The 24,988-nt window shown below is 36.7% G+C and overlaps 1 protein-coding gene across 1 annotated transcript in view; it reads left to right on the top strand.

Annotated features, from left to right (window-relative positions):
* Positions 1-3,539: 3,539 nt before the first annotated feature.
* Positions 3,540-24,988, top strand: part of LOC134543256 (ER membrane protein complex subunit 7 homolog) — a 46,928-nt gene continuing 25,479 nt past the window's right edge. Inside the window, exons 1-3 of the mRNA XM_063388170.1 lie at positions 3,540-3,853; positions 10,610-10,868; positions 17,752-17,826. Of these exons, the coding sequence (XP_063244240.1) occupies positions 3,651-3,853; positions 10,610-10,868; positions 17,752-17,826 (537 nt within the window). The 5' untranslated portion in view covers positions 3,540-3,650. The remainder of the gene's footprint in view (positions 3,854-10,609; positions 10,869-17,751; positions 17,827-24,988) is intronic.

Raw genomic sequence — 24,988 nt, 5'->3', positions numbered from 1 at the left:
ATAGTTATTTTATTGTTAATTCAAAGTTATGATCAATACTTTCAATCTTAAGGACTTAAAATGTTTCTCTGCATTGTAATATTCTTATGTCGCGGCTTTTCCGTAATAAAACATTCCAAAATTACTTTTTTCCAGTCACTAACTACATTCCTCTACTTATCCTGAAAACGATGTTTCTAAAATCCTACTAGTTTCTTAGAAATTATCATTTATAGCTTACATTGCAATACCTGAGCATTTTTGCGGCTACCACCATTTTTGCTTTTCCTTGCGAGACTATGTGTGTACATGTTCTGGAGAACATAAAATTATTGTGGATGGTTGATACATATTTACCCTTTAATGTTGTGGTATTAAATTTTCTTGTGTGAATGACAAACTTCGATGAACTTTGAAACTATTTGGGTCTCGGAATTTTCTGGTGTGAACTGTTTGCACACTGTGGTAATTTCCAAGCAACCATTAAAAATATTTTACTTTATTTTTTAATGTACCCATACTAAACTACATATTTTTAATGTAGCTAACATATTCAAATTGTCCATTATTACATCACAAATTCATGATTATTTACACTGAACATGCACAAACGAAGCCTCAGAACAGACTGTTGTAAACGTTAGCACGCTAGGTTTGCAGATCCCGTGATTCTCCATACATACAAATGTTTACCTGGATCTGAAGCAACAAAAGGCTGTTGCTACATGAATGCACAGATATTGTTATTTAAGTTATAAATTGTGATTTCTCAGAAACCTACAGGAATTTAAAAACACAATGTTTAGGGTAAATAGAAGAATGTCATTACTGTTCAAAAACTGTATTTTCTAAATTCTATTATTTTAGTCGAGCAAAAGTCATCATATAAGAATATTACCCTCTGAATATGCAATTCAAGCTTTCATGTAGGCCTAATACAATTACAACTCTGTCTTGCATGTACATACCCCAAGGTAGGCTACCTGTGCCCCTTAATACACATCTCATTATTTTCATAGGACATGGTGGGGCATTATTCATTTCATTTAAAAATCATACGGCCAATCATTATGGTTACCTTTTTTTTATAGTTTGAGGAAACTGTAGAGTAACATTATTATTTTATTTCCACTCAGCATAAATTATCTGAATAAAAATTACTATTTATTAGCTCCGGTAAATATTAAACAAGCTCACTCAAACGACCAAAGCCAATAATGATAGAAATGTAGCTGTCTCGAAAATAATGTTATATATCTTGTATCATTACATTTAGTATATTTATATTTCCAATATTGCCTAGCATTGTGTAGATTTTAATAAAGTTCGTAATAAAATACGAGCTTAAGACTGAATCCATCAAAACGTATTGACAAATACACAAGTGTTGAGGTTAGAGGTACGATACACAACAAAAACACTCCCTTCGGGCACAATAATAACGTGAATTCCGATCAATTCAGACATATTTAATTACTTATTTACTTCTACATTCTTTACTTAACACATTTATTGATATAAACGAAGCCTACAATCGTCCGTGAATGCAGCAAACACAAAATATCACACATGTTAGTCGACTACTTCATTGTTTCCTATGGCAAAAACCCGTCGCGTAGCCTACAATCAGCTGATTGAGATCCCGGGATCAACAAACAACACAGCAGCTATAGCCAATGAGCTATCTATAAGTATATATGATCGAAGTGGCAACCAATGAGAGTGCATTTCAAAATTAAAAAAATATGAATTTAACTAAAAAAAAAAAAAATTTATAAATGTTTTTAAATCTAAGTACGGGTACAGGGACTATTTTAGATTTTTGTATACAACATGTACAGAGCAATAATTTAAATAAAGTACAGTCAATATTTAAGCCCAATTTCTTTGCTGTATGCGTACTTTTTGGATTTAATAATAGTTCAAATTTATATCCAGATTTGCTGATGTTTAATTCTAGTTTAATATAATCATTTATAGCAGGTTTTCTTAACATTATCTGTCAATTTATTATTTATGAACCAATCATTATTTCATCTATATAGGTATGTGACTTTTTTGTATTTAAATTACGTGGAAATAAACCTGATACTAAGATTCTGTTAATGGCATTTATAATCCTATTATGAAAACGTTGATTTTGATGTTCTTTGCGACCCTTGCGAAACACCGTGGATAGTATTTCAACTTCAAGTCAAACTCATAGCTTTTAGCTTCACTGCCAGGTGGCAGCATTGCTCAAACAGGATAAGCCTGCAATCTACCGTCATTTTATATGAACTAGTTTTAAAATATCAGATGCGACAGAATTCCGGATCGGTATGGTTCTGGCGTACAGGTTAGTCACTGGAATTTCACCTAAAATATTTCGACACTTTTCCGTGTGCTATTTGTAGATGCTAACAATAAACAGAATAGTCACTACGCCGTTTCGACACAATTCCGTCATTCCTACGATTGTGCAGAATATACACTATTCCGTGTCGGTACAAACCTGGGCCACCTTTCAGAATTTATTTCGTAGACGGAATAGTCACTATTCCGTTCAATGGAAATCCGTTCTTTTTCTTAGTGATTCCGGAATAGTCACTACGCCGGGTCGAGACAATTCAGTCGCCCCAATTCAGAACAGAGATAACTTAAAAATTTTAGTATGAAAATACTCACCAAATTACAGCAAACATACAATGCTACAACCACAACATGTGAACACTTACAGAAGTCAGCACCAGTGAACATTTTTGAGGTTAGGGAAATTCCCTCTAATTTAATGGTTGATATAATGGATGCCAACCGAACTGAAATAAAAATACAAAATTTTTGCTCCAACTCTATCATACATAATAATGGTTTTTACAACTTACCAGCACTGGCACAATTATAACAGGTATTAAATATGGAGAAGCTTTAATTAAGTTTTTTTCTTTATTCACCTCCACATCCCTATTCACCCAAGATGACGGTACCTACTGTTGGTTTTAAATGTAGCCAACCTAATATATCTAGCCTATATATATCTATCCGCACTATTTTACAAAACTTAAATGTATTGAACCTAACTTAACCAAACATCCACACGATTTTAAAGTAGTTCAGAATCCAAACAGTGATTCCATTTTCAACAGCTAGAGTTCCGAAGAACAACAAACACTGAAATCTCTGGTGGAATCGCAATTCTGTGATCAAAGGAGGTGGCGGAATAATTCCGACAGTCTGTGACGTCATTCCGATACATAAATCCGCTACCGAGTGTTCAAGAATAGGGTTTAGCAAACCTCTGTCGGAATTTAGTCATTCCGCTTGCGGAATTATTCTGATAGCGTCAAGAATAGGCCCCCAGGACTGATAGCCTGGCTTTGAATTCTGACCCAGGGAAAATATATTTAAAAAAAATACAATTATAATAATACTGTGTTTGATCAATGTTGAGTTTGAAAAGTGCCAATTTGTTTGTGGAATAAAACAAGAATTCTTTTTTAACGAACATTAATGAATAGAGACTATTTGGGCATGATTTGCATTTTTATATTTTTTGTATTGTATATTTACATTAACTCTATGACATATGGTCACTTTCACTTTATCTCTGGTGCAACGAGCATTACTCTCTGGTGTAATAAAATGTTTTGATCTTGAATTTTTGGTGTGGTAAATTTTGTGAGAATAAAAATATGAAGTATTTCTGTAAACCTGTACTATGTTTTGTGTTTTTGACCATGTTGAGTTCCGCCACATCAGATGATTTTGAATTATCAACAGATACGTACGGTATCGAAGGAAAAATTTTCCCCCCGGAAACTTACGGGACTAATGGCAACTGGCAGTCGTTAACACGTATTTTAGTGAATGGTGGAGAATATTTAGGGTTCTTGAAGTAAGTGTGGTGTGAGAAACAATTTTTTGAGGATAGTGTTTCTAAGCAGAATACAATCGTCTCAGAACTTCAAAGGGTAAATTGTAAGGCTCGACACATTTTCTTAAAAAATAAATATGTTATGTTTTTTTACACAGCAGACGTTCCTCTAGTTATCCTGCAAAAAGCGTTTTGAAATTCGTACTGGTTTCTTAGAAAGGACCATTTATAGGTTACATTAGTTAGCCTGTGTAGTGTTCGGCCGAAGCCATTGTGCTTTAGTGTAGCCTAGGGTGACCAAACGTCCCGTAAAAACGGGATTGTCCTGTTTTTTAACGATCGTACACGGGGTCCCGAAAATGTCTCCCGGGACGCCTAATTTACCCGCATTTACGTTGGGTTCATGATACACTTTTGTCGCGCCTCTCCTCGGACCGTCTTCCCCTCTTCTCGACAGTTGAACTCACCCATTTTAGTTACCTTGGGTAAATATGTAGTTGGGCGGTATTTGCGAAAAAAAAAATGTTAAAAATCCGAAAATACTTTCATTCTTTGCTCTTTAACTTCCTCTTTTCATTAAAAGCGGTGGAGGTAAGAAATTCCAAATACTTTAGGAGATGTCGAATTTTTAAATTTCATCACAATTATACCAGTGCATTCATGTAGCATTCCGCATTGTTTCTTGTTTACGAGTATCTATTTTTTTATTGGATAATGATGTCACGTGATTGATCGTGATAGGCCAGAATTAAAATGAACCAATACGTGATTATTTAGTTCATTTATTGTTTTAAAACGGTGTTTAATTACCGCCTCCAACTTAGGCGAGTTTTTAACGTTTCTAATTTTAAAGTCTTATTTTTTATTGTTGCGCAAATAATAAGTAACAAAAAAATTTTATGTGAGTTGTTACTGTTCATCCTTTGTCCCGGTTTGTTAGGTCAGGTCAGTTACATTATAAATACTTTAAAACTAAAGAACCATTGAAATAATTTAATATTATTTCTAATGTACGCTTAGTTTCAAAGTATTTATAATGTAACTGACCTGACCTAATCGACCGTTTTCATTAATTAGGCATTCACAAACACACGGCAAAATAAAAAAATGGCGACGGTCGAATGATAAATACAGGCCTTGTATGCAAAATAAGAACGGCGATATCTCTTAAAGTATTTGGAATTTCTTATCTCCGCCGCTTTTAACGAAAATAGGAAATTGAAGAGCATCTAATAAAGCTATTTTCGGACTTTTAACATTTTTTTTCGCAAATACCGCTCAACTACATATGATGAAATTTAAAAATTCGATATCTCCTAAAGTATTTGGAATTTCTTACCTCCGCCGCTTTTAATGAAAAGAGGAAGTTAAAGAGCGTCTAATAAAGGTATTGTCGGATTTTTAACATTTTTTTTTCGCAAATACCGCTCAACTACATATTTACCTTACCTTGTTTAATTATGTTTTTAAGTATGTCAGACATACTTATAATAATTAAGTATTCACTGCAAAATTATTGTTTTTATTTATCATACGCCTCACAATTTAAATTAAATTACATATTCATAGGTAAATTGAAAAAAGAATTATAGGTCTCAAATTAGCAAAAAAGAGCATGTTTCAATGATTACATCTCGATGGAGGCCCCTCAGACCCCCCTTTAGCGGGAGGGTATCGCCCCCAAACCCTCCTTGGATGTGTCCCGTTTATTATATTCTCTGTTTAATGGTGTATCATGCCATGAGGATAAAGCCATCAGGATCCAGGGATAAACTTCAATATATGAAACAAAAGAATTAACATATTTGTTATTTTCCAGAGTTGGCTACATCTATGTTAAACAGACACACAATCGCCGATAAACAATGAATGATAGCGGCAGTGTGAAAACACAGGTACATATTGTAATGTAAGCTTTAAACTGTTATTTTTTAGGAACCAGTAGGAATTATGACTCTATCCCTTCAAGGTAAATTTAGGTAAGTGTGTGAAAACCATGTTTTCAGATTTTTTTTCTTTTCGTTTTGAAAAGCCGCCATGTCAGAGTATTAACAATTAGGAACTTGGAAATGATGTTTTCAGGGTGAATAGAGGTAAATGTTATGTGTTCAAAAATACCACATTTGGAATTTTATTATTATTTTTTTTTTTTTACTAGAACAGTCACGACCCTTACAATTTACCAAGAAATTAACTTGGATAATTATGTCAAATGCATTACGATAACATAGCCTACAAATTAACATTTTGTATTATTCTTTTTCTGGAATATTTATCTGTAGTGTGTTATGTTCACCTGCTAAGGTCCCTTAAACTTTACTGTGTCTTTGAAAACTGCATCAAAACTGTGGCTTTGCTATGGCCACAAACAAGTTTTGTCATTTAGCTTGTTTACTATGTGTTTTCACTGGTAGATGCTTTTTAATATTATTTTATCATCATTATATTTTTGAGCAGGTTTAAATTAATATTTATTACTGCAGTTCGACAGTAGGTAGGGTAATGTAATGTATTTTGTAAAGTGGCAGTCTCAACCAACTTTTTATAGTACGTTTATAGTAATTTTATGGTGTGTTTTGTTACTAATTTTAGTTTTATATATTTGTTCACATTTATTTGCGGGCTCAGAGTTTTGTTATAATTTATGGGTCAGAGCTTAATTTTACATGCATAACTGTGCGAGTGGACTAGTATAGTCGAAGTCTTGATTGTGACTTTTTGAGTGGAAGACAGACAGCGCGGTGTGTTGCGGCACAGGTAGTGTAATGAGCGGTGCAGTGGACAGTGGTCACGGGCGGAGCTTGTGTTGCACGTAGCAAAGCAGCACACATATTTTACTAGGACGGTCATCATGACTGAAACCTGAGGAGTGGTTTGTGATTCCTGCTAGGAATCTGCGGTGATTTTGTAAATAATCATGCAACTATTTCACGCGAATTTCGTGAAAGGTTCACTGCTGGACTCAAACTGTAAGTTATGTTTTTGTCTATTTTACAATCCTGGTTCAAGTCAAGCTCAGCTACACAATGGAGGACTCTACAAGAAAAGGTGGGATGAAGCCATTACACGAGGCTTGGTGTCACTTTCACTCGTATTGTCGACCTGAAGAATTTACGGTTGAAGTAGATTAATTCGTAATAAGTCCTGGGAGTTTGTCAGCAAGTAAATTTCCTATTGAAAAACTTTGTTTCAGAACAATTAATTTTTTCAGCTTTACTTAGCTTAAACTTGCGTGGCAAGAGACGTTTCTGACTTTTATTTTATACTGCACCCATAGATACTGGTAAAGGAACTGGTTATTTAAAAGAAAGTTTAGTGTAAGATATTTATAACTTCTTGGGGGTAAATGTTTTGTAGATCACGAACATAATTTATAATATTTTATTCTGTTAATAGCTTTAATTTTTAATACTCCTGTTTCTTTAAACTATGTTAAAGTTTCTAAGTTACAAATGATTTACGTAATGTAAATGCCATTTATGCATTTTTCTATGGTAGGTGTCGAACTGACTTTTTTCTCTCTGAATTTTTGTATACTTTTATAGAGACTATTCTAGAAATTGGCAAATTCAATCATTTGTATCAGATTTTTGTAGTACAATTGTTTTCTTTATCATAGTAAAATAATTTAACTGGTTGCAATTTAATGAAAGTTTTGTGATTTAGACATCTACTGTCTTCCTCAATTTTCTATTAGGATTGATGATAAAATATTATTTCTGATTTCCTCTGAGTACCATCACTCTAGGGGTTGCTTGTTGCTTTTGAGCCCTTTAATTTCATTGGTGATTTTGGTAAGTTAATTTTACTATTTTTTCTGCAACTCCTATTAGTGATGAAGATGTGCGCCTCTGTCAATCGTACTGGTGTTGTGATTGACAGTGTGGGTGTAGCATTGCATAATGAGTATGTTATATACATATATATTTTTTTTGGTGTCATAAGAATATTAAGAATCACTTTGATATGAAAGATAGTAATTATTTAATATGTAGATAAGGATAGTTCAGAGTTGTTAAGAATTGTTATTAATTACTTTGGTTAATTTCATGGAAAGCCTTAAAATACTTATTTCCTTGAGATACTTAATTATTAATTTAAGGGTTAACTCCAGTTCATAATAATTAATGCTGACATTTGATAATTAATGTCAGTAATTAAAGCAGTATAAATTATAATTTTACAGGACATCATTTTTAAACAAAAGTTTTTATATGAATTTCAACTTTGTTTACTAAATTTTGAACATTGTATTTGAATTTTTTTGGGTAATTTTATATTCTATTGGATATTGCTAGTGTAATATTTTGAGAATAGTCTGGAAGGTACAGAAGGAAGAGCGGACAGGCGCGACACTCTGGCGCCAGAAAGCTATTTTTCACTTTGTAAATGCGTGTTTGGGATTTACGCGTCACGTTGTACGCACAGCTGTAGCGACCGTCTGGAAGGGTCTCTGGAGGCTACCACTAGCCAGCCAATCAGGGCAAGCCCTGGCGTCAAGTGATGTGCCCGTACAAATTTCCTTATATGGTCATGTTTTGGAATTATGTGCGCTGATTGGTCAGTTGGCCCACGGGGTTGCCTCCCTTGTTTTCACCTTTACAAGGGAAGGTAATCTCGTCGACCAAGTCACTTGTTGCTCGATCGTCGCCGAACTCGGTCGCGTCGTCGGCAAGTCGCAAGACAAATGAAAAATTACTAAGGGACAATTTAACGCCTAGGGGCTGGGGCCAGGTCGTATTTTTTAACTTAAGTTCATTGTTTTTCGGACTAGAAACTAGAAATTTAGGCCCTAGGCGTCGGCATCGGCCCGACTTCGTGAGATTACGGTCCGCGATCGACGGTACCTTGAGTTAGGTAATTAACCAAGGGACATTACTAAGTTTTTTTTTCTTTGGCGAGTGACAAGACTCCTCGACCATCAACGGCAAGATGTATGGTGCTGTGGTATGTATTTGGACCTCATCCTATCAAAATTCAAAGACATCGTTAAAATTTGTATAAGAAAAGGCAAAAACTGTGCAAGTAACGAAGTTTTTCTAACTAAATTCATATGTAAAATTGTGTATTGAGGCCATGTAACAATGAGAAAAAACATTTTTTTTTTTTAAGAAATAAACAAAGATAAAATAAAAAACTCTTTTATTTCCAAATAACGCAGAACCATCGTAATGAAAAATTCCTCAGGAACATTGTTTGTTTTGTTTTGTTACGTTTCTCTGTGTGCTTAGCCGGGCAAAAAACATACAACGTAACATGGGCCACGACTGTGAGGTCAAAATGTTGCTGTTACAATTCACTATGCACCTCTGAATTTTCCTGTAGGTTAAGGGCACAATAATATCCCCTTCTCTCTCTAGATTAACAAACAAGGATGTTTCAGACCACAAAACGTATGCTTTTTAAAGAGTTATAAGGGATCTAAAATAGTGAAGGGCCTAAGTAGAAGTTATCAAGGACCCATTGCAATGAATTAGAAGTGTTTAAATTAAACAGTTTGTGGCAAAATGATGTAGTGTTTATAAAAAAATACTTGTGTTTAGGACAGAGTTAAATGTATTTTAATGTATACTTTTGAATACTTAAAACAATGTTTTGCTGTGTTTTTGTGGCTTAGTTTTTTTTAAGTATTGGTATGATTTACCGCGGGTTCGTTAAGGTTAGCCCAATTAAAGATTTTATTACACTACACAGTTTTATTGATGGCCACTATTTATGTCACTTACAATTAATCTTCTAAAATGGATAATAATCATTTGCACTTAAAAACAATGTTGCTTCCCCAGTCACTCGTTTCTTACCATCCACACACCTCGCTGGGCCGCACCTCTGGCGCAACTCTCGCCGCAGCACACTTCGTGTATCTCCAACGCGGGACTCCGTCGCCACACTCCGCCGCCGCCGTCACTTCCCTTCACTGAAATCCCACTCGACGCCTCGCTCGGAACTTAGCTCGGAACTCCGCCGCGCCCGTGACACTATAACCGGGAACTGAACTCTTCGTCCTGGAACCTTCGTCCAGGGACTTCACCGCTCTATCGCCCGGAAACTCCGCCGCGGGAAAGCTCCTGACTTCACTGAACTCACTCCCTGCCCTGGAACCTTCGTCCAAGGACTTCGCCCCTCTGCCGCACCCGCGGCACTATCGCCACTAGAACTCCCGACTGAACTCTGACTCAACTACTCAACTCTCCTGCTGAGGCCGACGTCCTCTTTTTATATATCAGCCGCCATTTTGGAACTCACGAGCGCGGCTGGGGCCAGTCGCGTCATTCCGCGCTGACATGACGGCAGAAATCTCTCGAAACATGTGTCGGCGCTCGCGTAACTCCGCAGCTGTCAGGTTTCGGATGTCAAACTAACAGCGCCGCGCTGGGAGCTGAGGGCTGGAGGGAGGGGAAGCTGCGACCCAGGTGCGCACGGCACATCTCATGTTACGGCATCATGTGATGCAGCCCAGCTAGCTCTGCACCTGCGCGTGACGTGGCCTTGCTCATGTTCGTAACAGTATGCTTATAATTAATTTTAATTCCTAGAAAAGCTTCTAAACCTCATATTTGCCTTTCGGTTTTAGGTTTTATAATACATTATTCTATAATTGATTAGTTAAGTTACATTGCTACATAGAATCTAAAGAGGTATAAAATAATATGGTTTTAAACTTCCCATTTGAAATAATTTTTTTAGAATGTGAACTAATAAATATTTATTTCTATATTTCCTTAAAGGTTATTTCTGATTAAAATCTAATTAGATTTTTTTAATCGTTATTTCCAGGGAAGATGGCACCTTTACAGTCAACAATGTACCATCTGGGTCATACGTTCTGGAGATTGCAAATCCTAACTTTGCTTACGAACCTGTTCGTGTTGAAATAAACTCCAAAGGAAAATTTCGTGCCCGGAAAGTTAATTACATACAACCATCAGTGGTCACACATGTCAACTATCCTTTGAGAATAAAGCCATTGGCTCGTTACAGGTACTTCCAAGTACGTGAACAATGGCGAATAACTGATTTCTTATTCAGTCCAATGGTAAGTTGTCTGCATTGTTATAATATTGTTTATTATTCATGTTAAGAGTTTTCTGGTAAATAAATTTGGAGAAATTTATGCAAAACAGGAAAATTTTCAGAGTTACACTTTCATAGAAACACACACAAACAGAATCAAATAAACTATATATTTTGTCTTTCTTTATCACCTATACTCACTTCTTTTAACAGTTTTCAAATTCCCCAGTACAGTACTCTACAGTTCTATATCTACTTTTTACTTTTACTTTTTTACTTGTAGCACTGTGGTAGTACCAGTGCTACCCTCTACCAACTGATAGAAACAAAAAAAAAACTTTTGTTAAAACATTACCTACCAATCTGCAGAAAATAAATTATTTTAAATGTATATCAATGTATCTTAAATAGAATAAAGGAAAATCATTCCATCTGCATCTCTATTTTAGTGCAATGATTAGACTCTATTGATTATAGAGTAATCCACCAAAAATGAAAGCTGTAACTATTTCTGAATACAGATTCAGTTGTCAGTTATGAAAGTATTAATTAATAATTTATTTTCTGACTTAAGAATAAACATGTTAAGTACCCTTTTATATACGAAGAACCAAGGAAATAATTATTTTATCAGTTGCTGATAATGATTGCTTAGAAATATTCAATAATTGTAGGTTAAATGTCTAAAATGGTTCAAAACTTAATAAAGAAATAATATATAATGAAGGTAGAAGTTCAGTCTTCCTAGCAAAGAACAAGTAATTTGGCTGAAGACATTTTAATATTCATCATATCTGTAGTGTAAGAGCATTTATTTCTTATATGGCATTTTTTTAAATGATATCTTTGCTTATAAATTTAATTATATAATAACTACCAATCAGTATTTGTTTTACAAATCGGTTTTTCACAAGTTTGTGATTTTTAATGTCTATTACAAGTTTGGTGGACTAACAGTTACGGACAGTATCTAAAGAACTGATGCAAGTATTTACATATTTAAGTGATCTTAAATTTGTTGTATTTTTAACCAAAAGTGTGTAATATGGTGAACTTGTAAGCCAAACACTGATTGGTCAATTAATTCCCTTTAATTGCAACTTATTGATTCACCCTGATTTCAATTTTATGTTTAAAAGTCACTTTTAACAACGGACAATTCAGTTTTTGTTTGGAACTTTTGGCAGTTGAATCTTTAACACAATATGAAAGAGATGTGTTTCTGCATTGTGTCTGAAAGACTAACGTAATTTTATAGTATAACTGTCGTAATACGGATAAACTCGAATCAAGATTGATAATCTACTTGAAATATTTCAAGAAAATATGACTTTTGTGAAGATGGTAATAAGTAACCGACTAATATTAAATTGCACATCGAAAATATTACAGAAGACATTTGTTTCGACAATTTCAAATAAAGTATACGTCAGCGGAGGTATCGATCAAATACTGAAACTTTACGAGTGCCAAATTATAAAGGCAATACATAAGGTCAGAAGAGCAACTGACATTGGAGATTTTGGAGGAGATTCACCGACATGAAGGAAGTCCACGAGAAACGATCTAATTAACTTCCGAGGATGACGCCAGCACCACATTCCAGTTCATGAGAAGGAGGACCAGCAGGTCCAGTCTGGAGTTAGTATAAAGTTAGTGAGTCGAGATCATGAGACATACCCAGGATGAAGCGTGGAGGTTGGCCAAACACTGTCTAGTCTACCAGGATAAATAGACATCTACTAGATCTTCACCCTGAGGGTGGTTGTCCTAAAGTGACTATATGTACGTCGATATCCCTTTATCATAGTATAAAGTAAACATTTGTTCTAATTAAAACTTTAGTGTATTTAAAGACCGATCACTAGTTTTAGCTTACCAGTTCACCCATACCAACAAAAACCTTTAGATGATAACACCATACATAATATTTAACTATTTTAATACGGAAACACTTGTGTGGATTTGATAGTTGCCAATTTCAGTTTTATAATTAAATATTGAATCTACGAGTTGCTTACCTGTTTTATCCCCACAGCAAACTTGTATGTACCTGAAGTCCTGATTAACCCGCAGAGCTAACAATAATTTAACTGAGGCAAAAACCATCATCCATTGTTTGGTCTCATAATATCTGATGTTTTGTTTAAGATTGCTTTTAGAGATTCATGTTCTGGACTTTACAGCCTGAATTTAGATATTTTTGAATACTTACCAAACAAAATACATTACAATATTAATTAGGCTATTAGTTATTGTGTAAAAGTGTCCAGGTATCACAGTCACACAACCATAAACTTTTACACACACCTAGCCTAGACACACACTTTATCTAAATAATTCTCCTAACACTGTTTTAAAGCATTATATTTTTCTTAACCTTAATCAATGCCATAAACAAAAAGAATCGCATCAGGGTTCCCAACGACCGGTAAAACAGGGGAAACAGGGAAAATTCAGGGAAATTGAAATGGGTCAAAAACACAGAGAAAACTCAGGGAAATTTGTTGTGCGGCAATCACAGTGTGTGTGTGTGTATATATATATTTATATATATTGATTAATACATGTATCACAAGCACATTTTTTCTTAAAAACAAAATCGGAAAGTTGGGGTGCGGGTCGTACATGTAAATCAAAGTAATAGATAAGCCACGAGTCCCGGGAAAGTTTGGTTCACCATACAGCTGTGACGTGCCGAATTTCATGCTAGGCGGCCCGGCCCCGGACCATGCCGAGCTGTGCCAAGCCAGTTGTAGAAAATGGCTGCACCGTAGTTCGTATACGTTTGGCCATTTGTGTCATAACTTTGAAGTATCCGTATGCTGGAAACTTTTTGAAGATTGTTTAGTGAACGTATTTTCATTTATTTAGATGTATTTTTTCAAAAGTGCTGCAGCTGTGTTGGTGTTTCTGTATCACTGTAATTTGTGTAGTTGGTAGTATTAAGGCCCGTCAACAATAACAATGTCCTAAACTGTGTCCGAAGGACACTCGTCGCTGATTGGTCCACGTGACCCTCTGACGTCATGCGTCAAGTGGGTGAAAGTCCGAACCTACCTGGTCCGAAGATATTCGTCAATTTGAACGTTTTGTCTCAACCTGTGTACTTCGGATACAGAAAAAGAACAGAACACTCACGATATTTGAATTTCCTGTTCCCGTTTGAAAACGTGGTGTTTGTTTTTGTTATTGAAGGAAATTAAAGGTGTTGTAAGTCAAGAAGAGCTACTTTGCCTTACTGAATAAATATATAATATTGAACTCCCACAACTTTCATAAGTTCAATCTCAAACTACAAAGCATCAAAACAATAAACAAAAACATTTGGTTTGGCACATTTACTGCGCTCTGGTGACAACTTTAGAAATCAATACATTCGGACATTGGACATCGCAATTGTGGACAGGGCAGTTTTCGGTGAGAGAATGTGACGTTACTCACATTCGGATAAGGACACGGACCACGCACAGGTTCGGACTATTGTAGACGGGCTCTTATGGTTTCATGATGAGATTTTTGCCTATCAAACACAACAAAAACACTGGGAAAATAGTTACACATTGTGTTATTCTGAGTGAAGAGTTCTACAGAAGCAGTTAAATATATTTGAAATTTTTTATTCAATTGTGAGAAGTGTTTTTTTTTTTTTTTTTTTTCCAGAAGAAATCAACGGTGGTCCTCTTATTATTTTATCATTAGAAATATAGGTTACGTTCACGGGTGTGTGTTAGCTCAGTTTCCTTAATTGTGCAATGAAAACACGGTGAAACTTGTGAGACTAAGCGATTCAGTATCGAATGTGTTTTGCTACTCTACATTAGGCCTAGGCCTATTCTTGATAGTCTGAGTGGATAATTGTGTGACATTCACTATGTCTAAATTCAATCCTGCTTGGCTAGATGGATCACTGTTTCCTGACTGGAAAAAGTGGCTACGTTGTGTTGAGGGTGATTACAAGTGCAAAGTGTATTTTGTGTAAAAAGGTATTTTCTTTGAGTAGTATGGGTAGGCAGTCTGTGAAGAGCCATCAAGAAGGGAAATTTCACAAACAGTTGGTTACTGCGAGCAGTATTTCTGCATCTATGTCAACATACTTAACAAAGCCTTTAAATCACCAAGAAACGAAGGGATCAATTATTTCAAGTGTTTCCACAGCACCAAATTCTGAATTAGCATCCAGCACACCAGCATCCTGTTCATTGTTAACTGGATCATCATCATCATCATCATCATTCAGTGCTCTCAAAGAGGCATTTTCAGGTATGGTAAATAAAATACATTTTCAGGGAGACAGTAATGTCAGAATGGCAGAAATATTGTGGGCATTACATGTTGTTATGAAAAAAGACAGTTTTAATAGCCAACAAGGAATAAGCAATTTGTTTGCTAAAATGTTTCCAGATAGTTCCATTGCACAAGAAATGCAGTTTAGTAGTACCAAGACTGCATACTTAGTTACTTATGGACTTGTCCCATATTTTTTTCACAAACTTACAGATGAAATCAATTCCGCAAAATACATTGTTGCGTGCTTTGATGAATCCTTCAATAGGGTATCAAAGGTACAACAAATGGACATAGCTGTACGTATATGGGACGTAAAAAAATATCAAGTAATGACCAAGTACTGGAATTCTTCATTTTTAGGCCATTCTACAGCTGATGATCTCTTAGAAGGGTTTCAACAGGGACTAAAAGGATGTGGAACTATCCAAAATTTTACAAGTATCCATGGATGGGTCGAATGTCAATTGGTTGTTCATGAAAAAATTGAAGGAAAAAACTAAGGTGTCCGAAGAAGATCCAGATATATTAGACCTGGGATCTTGTGGTCTCCATGTTGTTCATGGTGCCTTTCAAAAGGGTTTTAGAAAGACCGGGTGGGATGTTGTTCAATTTTTAAGGGCCATATATTCTGTGTTCAAGGACTCATCTGCTCGACGATCAGACTTCAGACAAGTTACAAGTTGCAGTGTTCTTCCGATCAAATTTTGTGATTGTCGGTGGTTGGAAAATGTCCCAGTATGTGAGAGAGCAGTACAAATTTTTCCTCACTTGAAAAATTTTTTTAAGACCAGTAAATTACCTGCTACATATTCTGTTGAGAAAGTGAAGGATTGTTTGAGGGATCCTTTTTTGCTAGCTAAGCTGAGTTTTTTCCTGACAATGGCTTCTTCACTTGAACCATTTTTAAAGAAGTTCCAAACATCGAAACCAATGTTACCATTTCTGCATAAGGAATTGGAGGACTTGCTAAGAGAGTTGCTGGGAAGATTCATTAAGATGGAAATTTTGAAAGCCAAGACAACTGCATATCATCTTATTAGTATTAATTTGGACTATATAAGTCTGGGACTTCCATTCTCAAAGTTGAAAATTGGATTTGCTGCAAAGCATGAGTTAGGTGTGGTTGATGTAAAAGAACTTCAGAAACAAAGGTTCCTAACAGAATGCTAAACATGCATGGTTCAGATTGCCAAGAAACTTGTTGAACGTAGCCCAATGAAATACAAAATGGTTAAAGCTGCTTCTTGTTTGGACCCTAGAAAATTGTTGGACATGTTGGACAGGACAAGCATGGATACATGTTTGCAAATTCTTATGTCTGCCAAGCACCTAACTGCTCTTCAATCTTATAGAGCTAGTGTTCAGTTTACCAAATTTGTTACTAATATCAATTCTGACAAACTTGCATCATTTCATGTACACAATAACAGATTGGACACTTTTTTTGCAGATATGTTGAGTGGAGAAGAACAGTATAAAGATATATGGCTTGCAGTGAAAATTATATTAATTCTCTCACGTGGTAATGCTTTTGTGGAATCTTGGATTCTCCATCAATAAGGAGATGCTTGTTGAAAATATCTATGAGGAATCTTTGATTGGCCTGTGACGAGTTTGGGATGGAGTTAGTAATGCTGGTGGTGAAAATTGTATTCAAGTAGATCAGGAAATGATAAAATATGCCAGAGGAGCAGCTTCAGGGTACAAAGGTGCCCTGGAGCAAAAACATCAAAATGAAGAAGAGGACAAGAAGTTGGACAGATATTGTAAGGAAGAAAAAAAATGCAAGACTGTAGAAATTCAAGAGCTGCTATATAAAAAACTGGAAATAGAGAAACAAAAAGAGCATTTAGAGATGAAAATTAAAAAAAAATTAAGAAAAATATGTAATGGGCTTAAAGAATAACCAGTACATATTTGTAATATTTTGTGAATGTACATTGAATATGCAAGATACCTAAACATTTTTTTCCTATGCAGCAGAAGTGGTATAACATTAGGCCTATGTATGTCTAAATGTTCACAGCAATTTAGCAGGTAATAAAATAGCTGATAATACCTTTATGTTAGTAGCATAGGTATGCCTGTATATTATGTAAAACTGTTCTTATTGTGATTAGTTTATTGCATTATTTTTTTAATTTAGCACAGGGAAAATATATTATAGGACAGGGAAATTTACTGAAACAAGTTGGTGGGAACCCTGCACATGTGGCAAAATTCTTTCATAGTGCAACTTGAAAAATGTGAATTTATCATTTCTTTAGTTGGTTTCAATACATTTTTTTAGCAACAATCTGCCTATGTGCCATGCTGTCGCACAAAAGAATTCTTGCTCGAGAAAAATTACCTACGTACTCGGCACAAATGTTGACTTACTGAGTATATCAAATGGTCAAAAGCATTTTTATACAATTGGGCACATTGCAAGCTTTTCTTAAAGAATACCATATGAGGGGATGATATTTTTCTTGTATAAAACCATACCTATTCTTATTTAATTACTGATTTGAATTATATTATATATCAGTCATAAAATTCTCAACATTTGCTGACTTTTGGACCTTCTGATCAGTGTGTGCTCTCACTGAAAGTGATTTTTTTATTGTGTCTAGGTGCTGATGATGGTGTTGCCCCTTGTTCTCATCATGGTACTCACCAAAATGATGAGTGATCCAGAAACAAAGAGGGTATGTTTATTTTCTGCATTTTTATGGTGAACTACATATTTAGTAACACATATGGCAGTTAAATATGTAAATTTCAAATATTTCAAGCATCAATGGGTTGTAACTGATCATCACATTCAACTACTGTGAGTTAGTATTAAAACAAAGTGTAGGTTTGATGGGATGATTGTCAGAGGAAAGAAGTGACAGTTTTAGGTTTAGGTGTCAAATTGGGGCAGAAGCTACTTTCTGGTTTTCTACTTTGGTTATCTTTAGCTTTTCTCTCATTAGCATAATTTAGCATGAAGTAACTCTTAGTTTCTATGGCTGTTATAAAGTTAAGGGCAATACTTTTGTACACAAAAGAAGGGGAGGGGGGGGTTAGAAGAGTTTCTTTACTTATTAATTTTTCTTTTTAACTTAAACTTAAGGGCTTATTAGACCTTGGATTCATATAGCGTAAATTCTCATAATAGAAGAAAATCGACGACTCATTTAGCACTAGCAGAGGGTGTAAATACTGTATTTATCCTAATACACCAATCCCTCGCATAGCACGTCTTCAATTAATGCGAATTCAGTTAGCACAATGTAAATTTTACTGCCCTAGTCTCGAATAGCACGTCTGTAAATTTCAGTTAGCACGAAATCGCCACAGGCTAAAAAAAAATCTCGGAAACGACGCGACGTCAGGTATGGAATTCGAGGGGGGAAGAGTGGTTTGGAATGCGAGGGGAAAGAGATGCGCACGCAGATAAACAAACACCAGGCTGTACTGTTGATGCCCAGCCGCAGACCAGGCCCTACCGTTGATGCCCGGCTGCAGACCAGGCCGTACCGTACAGAAACCAAAGCAGATGAAATTGGACACGTTTTTTAAAAAAAAGCAAGATGATAGTGTTAATTTCACCCCAGAAGATATTTAACTAACTTTTATGTTTTGTATATGTACATATTGTACATACAGTAAACTCCCGGTATATCGCGCCCCGATTGATCGCAGAATCGGGTATATCGCGGGTCAAACCATGTCCCCCAGTCAGAAATGAATAATAATAATGGAATAAATGATTGACAGCCGATTAGGATAATTTTGCGTTGTAACTAACAAACTAAGCATCGGGCAGAAAAAAGCCTAGGCGTAGAAAATGTCCGCAGTAAAATTCTAAACAAGATATCTCCGTACATTATTCCTCTATCTTGTAGGGTTTTCAAATTATGGTCCAATCCAGCCCAGTGATATTTTCTGAAACACTAGTTCTTAACGTCGCTTTATCTCACAAATGAAGCATCGGACAGGGGACCAGATAAAGCCCACCGTCCAGCGTGACTCGGCTGGGGATTGATGTTGGATAGGCTTGGTTGTCGGCAAGCGCTGGGTAGGGAGAGGCTAGCCGAGAACATGGAGAGAGGTAGAGATTAGAGCGGGCAGAAACACGAGGGGGAATGGGGGAGGGAATGTGTTCACGCAGCACACAGGCAGAGCATGAGTCACTTGACTGAGCAGCGTCGCTGCGTACAAGGCAAAATCAGGTAGTCCGGTGTTTAAAATTCCACTCCAGAATCTTAATTGGTACTTTACTGGACATCTGTATATAAATGTTTTGTTACAACTTAAACCTACAGACGTAATATTATTGGGTAATTCATTGTATTATACAAGTTCATCTTTTTACTTTGGTATAATGTTTTAACATTAAATAGTAAAGTAAATCGGCTAGCGTATTTTTAATCTTTGCTCAGGAATTCCCAGTGGTCCAATATTTACGTGAACCATACTGTACCACTTTTGCCGTGAGGTAGTAAACAAGTCCCGGAAATGTTTATGTGTAGCGGTCTCCCGACCTTTAAACAGAGGCTGGGGAATATAACACTTGCCGATCCGAGCCACACACACTCAGCAACTCGACACAGCGTTTGGTGAAATAAGTAAAGACAAAGTTTAACACGGTTTTTAATACGGCGTCACTGATTGCGCTAAAATTAAATTGGCGCAATTTTTGTTTCCCACATGTGACCATTTATAATTTACTGTAAGCATGGATAATAAAGTTTAACCACTTGACACGATAGATGATTCTTTATTTTTTATTGTACGAATGCTAGAATCGTTTTTTTCCTGTATCTGCGGCCTGCTTCTACAAAAGACAAGCTATCTGTAAGTAAATCTAGAATTTTTATTTTGTCAATCAAACTCGGTACTTTGCGATTCATATTCGGTTTGAAGTATCACTACGGCCTTTCTTTTTAGAAGACTTTGACCACAGAATCGTGTGTAACCGCACACACTGCACTTACTTTGTTACGGACACTGACGAAGCAGATACTGTGGCTAACACCACGAGACTGGCAGCAGCAGCTTGTGTGCCGCACGTGTGTATGGCGGCGTGTGGCGCGCTCGTAGGCCGTGCGACAAACTGTGCGCGGCACGCGGAAAAATAAAAACAATTCAACATTTAATATTTATCTTTAAAATTTATTATTTTTATTTTTTCACCCGTGTTTAGTGGAAACTGCGGATGCAAAGTCCGCACAAAGGCGGGCCGTCTATACTGTGCGTGCTTGCCGACCTATTAGAACACAGGCGGTGTTTTATGCCTTTTGACCTTGGTCACATCGAAACATCGCGGTTATGCAACGAGGGTAAAAGTTATGTCCCCCGACAACCGCGTTAAATAGGGAGTGTACCCGTATTTTAATGTTATGTTTGTGCTCTAGGGAAAATCTAAATCTGTTTATCTGTTAACTGATTTGTTTACATAGCCGCTTTTATAAGAGGTGTGCATAACAAATTAAATGTTTACATATGGCTGTGTGTTTTAAAGTTATATAAAACCGGTTCTTAATTTCATAAAAGTGTTTTAATTTTGTTAAGTTTTAAACGTAATAACAAAGGATCCAGCTGCTTGCAACAGCAGGCAGACAGATGCACGCGCGTGTTGAAGGTCACGCCTGGGCGGGCAAGCCAACCTGCTGACTGACGGTAAATATGTTACCACTTATCTCCCGTTACACTGTGCCATGTTTTCTTTATCTAACGTATTCGGTGGTAGGCTTAAAAAGATAAATGATATGACATGCATTTTCAAGTATTATTCTACGCATTTATATTATGTAAAGATTACTTCCCTACACATCTTGGAACACATTAAATAATTTAGCCTTATATTTATGGGGACTAATGCTTCAGAATACGCGATTTCGATTAACACGAACATTTTTAGGAACGAATTAGTCGTGCTAAGTGAGGGATTGGTGTATAATGTGATGATTTTTATCCAAACTGCTAAAACTAAAAGTTGGGGTCCTATTATACAGTCAACTCCTGATTATCCGACGGCAGATTATCTGATTTGCGGCTTAACCGGCGGTTTTTTTTTTTAAGAAAGAATAATATTAAACAGAAGGTAACTTTTCAGTCGTGCAGACCGCTGTGGCGCGCGGTGTGGCAACGCTGTTGGATGACAGAGATAAAAAAAGGTCTGCACCTGTTTTGTTTACGCGCTCCGATTCCTACCCCTCTCCCATGAGTCATCTGGCTGGCGCAGCGCTGTCTTGTCGGCTGTACAGTCGCAGTCAGTATTGAGTTTCATCAGTCGTGCGCGCAAGATGTCTACTTTCAAACGTAAACGAGTTTTAACAATTGAAAAAAACTGCAGGTGTTAAATAAACTGGAAGCTGGTACTTCAGTTAGCCAGTTTTCAAAGATGTATGGTATTGGGGAATCTACAATACGGGAATTGCGAAGTAACAAAGCTAACATAATTGCCTATGCAAGTGCTTCAGACTCTATGAGCACGATGAAGAAGAGGAAAATTATGAAAACAGCAACGTACGAAGAACTCGATAAAGCTATGTTTGAATGGTTTAGTCAGAAAAGAGCCGAAGGTACTCAAGTGTCCGGTGTAATTTGTGCAGAACAAGCAAAGAAGTTTTTTGAAGATCTTGGGATGGAGGGAGAATTCAATGCTTCCTCGGGTTGGTTAACCAGGTTTAAACAGCGCCGCGGCATACGAGAAATTGCGATTTAGGGTGAGAAGTTAAGTGCTGATACATCAGCAGCAAGAGATTTTTGTAATGAATTTGAAGAATTTATTGAAACTGAAAATTTACAGCCTGAACAAATCTATAATGCAGACGAGACGGGTTTGTATTGGAAATGCCTTCCTTCCAGGACACTAGCTTTTAAAGCAGAGCGTAGTGCACCGGGCCACAAGTCCAGCAAATAACGATTGACCGCCATGTGTTGCGCAAATGCTACCGGCGCTCACAAAGTAAAACTCTGTGTAATAGGCAAGGCAAAAAACCATGCTCTTTCAAAGGGACTGAGAAAACAAATTTGCCTGTCTCATATTTTAATCAAAAGCGAGCATGGATGGATCAACAAATTTTTAAAACTTGGTTTGATCACAGTTTTGTGCCACAAGTGCTGGAGCACACAATCAACAGGTAGCGCTAAAATCAGCCAGTGCTATCAACTTCGAGACATCGAAGTCAGAGTTTTTTGTGATTCCCACTAGGAGAACTTTGGAACCTCTCTGTCCGAACGCCTTAGTCTTCCCCCCCACCTTTTGTTTGACCTATACCTTTTAATTACGAGACGCGACCCTTCTGCGGGCACTTCGCGTCGCGATTCCAGACAGACTGTTTTAGATTATCGGCGGATCGGCGAGACGTACTACAAGACTTCTGTCCGGTTGAAACCGGCAATGTAGTCAATTAGACAAGGGATGCTATCCCTATAAATTTCTTTAAGTAGTAGTCCGTCTGTACAGTACGCAGCATAGTAGTTATTTCTTTTAAATATATATATTTTTTTAAATTATGGAAACATCCGCGCCACCCGCGTTTCCATGATCTTCAGATCCGGACTTGCTACGCTTCTGAACCTAGGAGTCTACGCCTACTTCCCTGTCTGGTGAGTTACTATCAGCTTTATTCCCCGACCACCCCTTATCTTTTGCGGGCATTTTCTGCCCAGTTTGCTAACTGTCTGTGTACTAGTTCTGTTCATGTTTGATTCGGACTGTTCACAGACAGGGTCCAAGAGCCAGATGTGGACTTAGCATTTTCACACGCTTCCTCTTCAACAAACAGGTGCCCTGGCACCATGTTGACTGCTGAACTCCGGGCAGCGAGCCACCGACCTTCGGTCCTACAGTATTTTTGAACCTTTTGGAACCACCTTTAAATTACTACGTTCGAAGAAATAAGAATTATATAAAACTTTCGTTCTGGACTTCAAGAATTTACAGTGGGGTTGTTTGAGACTCTTTGTATTTTTTTATTTGTTTATTTATGTTTAATGAAACCTTAATAATCTAAATTAGGGCCGGCCCATATTTTTTTTAACATATCCGAGAGCTCTTTAATTATGTAATTGAAATTTTATTTTAACACATTTTAATATCTGTTATAAGTTTCCTTAAATAAATATGGATTACACTAGGGTCTCGATAATCCGAGCTCCGATAATCCGAGTTCCCAATAATCCGAGTCAGTTTCGGGGGTTATGAGAAAGAAAAAAATATGAATTTTGCAAACACACATACACGTAGGGACGGCCAGGGCTACGTTGAGGAGGAAGGCCTGATGGGGTGAGTTGGGTAAGTGACTGTACATAGCAGGTAGCCGCCCACCCCTGCAGAAGTCGCAAGCATCTATTTTTAGAACATTGGGGGAAACCCCTTTTCTCCGTTGGCCTAGATCCTCCGCCCCCTCGTCACTTCCCCGCGTTCCCTCCAGAGGGCAATTTTTAGTTCCCATAAGTTCTTCGCCGTGAGCACATCTATGTAGTTACGTCCCAGTTCTATTACGAACCAGTATGAGTAAAAGAAAACATACTGAAATATCATTAAGTGATAAATTAGAAGCGCTGACGCGGGTTGATAAAAGTGAGCCGCTAAAAACAATTGCGCGTGATTTAGGAGTGAGTGCTGTTACTGTGGGTGACTGGAGGCGCAACAGACAGAAATTGGAGTTATGGCAAACTCAAAAAAATCTTTCTCAGGCTACAACATCCAGATCTCGTATGAAAACAAGTGAGTACGAAAAAACAAGTGAAGCTTTGTTTTCATGGTTTTTAGCACAGCGGCAAAAAGGTGTCCCTCTTTCTGGGCCTATATTACAAGAAAAAGCGCAGTATTTTCGTAATAAATTACAAGAAGGTGAAAGCAATTTTAATGCCAGTAAAGGATGGCTGGATAAATGGAAAAAAAGATACGGTGTGCGGCAATTGCATATCACAGGAGAAAAGCTTTCAGCTGATGCTGCTGGTGCTGAAAACTATGTTCAAAAATTTCAAAGCATGATCGAAGAAGGGGGCTACACACATGATCAATTATATAACTGTGACGAGACTGGGTTAAATTTTAAAATGCTACCTGACAAGAGTCTAGCATCCAAAGACGAGATTTCCGCTCCTGGGCATAAAAAGAGCAAGGAACGAATTACTGTTATGCCATGTTCCAATGCCTCTGGGACACATAAGCTTCGTCCCTTGGTGATAGGAAAATCAAAAAAACCTAGAGCTTTTAAAAATGTAAATATGAACGCACTACCCGTCGCATACAAAAATCAAAAGAACTCGTGGATGAATACGACCATTTTTAAAAATTGGTTCTTCGAGGAATTTGTTCCTTCAGTAGAAACTTTTTTAAAAGAACGACAATTACCGAGAAAAGCACTGTTGGTTATTGACAACGCTCCATCCCATCCAAACGTAGAAGAGCTTTCAAGTGATGAAATTAAAACTGTTTTCCTGCCCCCAAATGTGACTAGCCTCATTCAACCTATGGACCAAGGCGTCATTGCGACAATAAAGAAAAAGTACAGACGCATGCTTCTGACATATATTTTGCAAGAAGAAGAAATTTCATTAGTAGATATGCTAAAAACAGTTAATATAAAAGACGTTATCTATTGGTTAGTTGATGCGTGGTCAGAAATTAAACAGGAAACTATACAGAAATCCTGGTCAAAACTTATAAAACCGAGAGTTTCACAAAGTGAAGAAGAAGAAACAGTTGAAGATGACTGTGATAATATGACTCTATTGAATTTAATGGTGGCAATCCCTGGCTGCGAAATGGAATCCAGTGCTGAAGAGGTTAAGAAGTGGTTAGACAGTGATGAAATTGAAGAATTGACAGATGAGAAAATTATTGAAATGGTCAACAACTGG

Source organism: Bacillus rossius, chromosome 1, assembly GCF_032445375.1.
Source record: "Bacillus rossius redtenbacheri isolate Brsri chromosome 1, Brsri_v3, whole genome shotgun sequence".
Classification (NCBI taxonomy): Eukaryota; Metazoa; Arthropoda; class Insecta; order Phasmatodea; family Bacillidae; genus Bacillus; species Bacillus rossius.
This window is presented reverse-complemented; position numbering and strand designations above follow the sequence as displayed.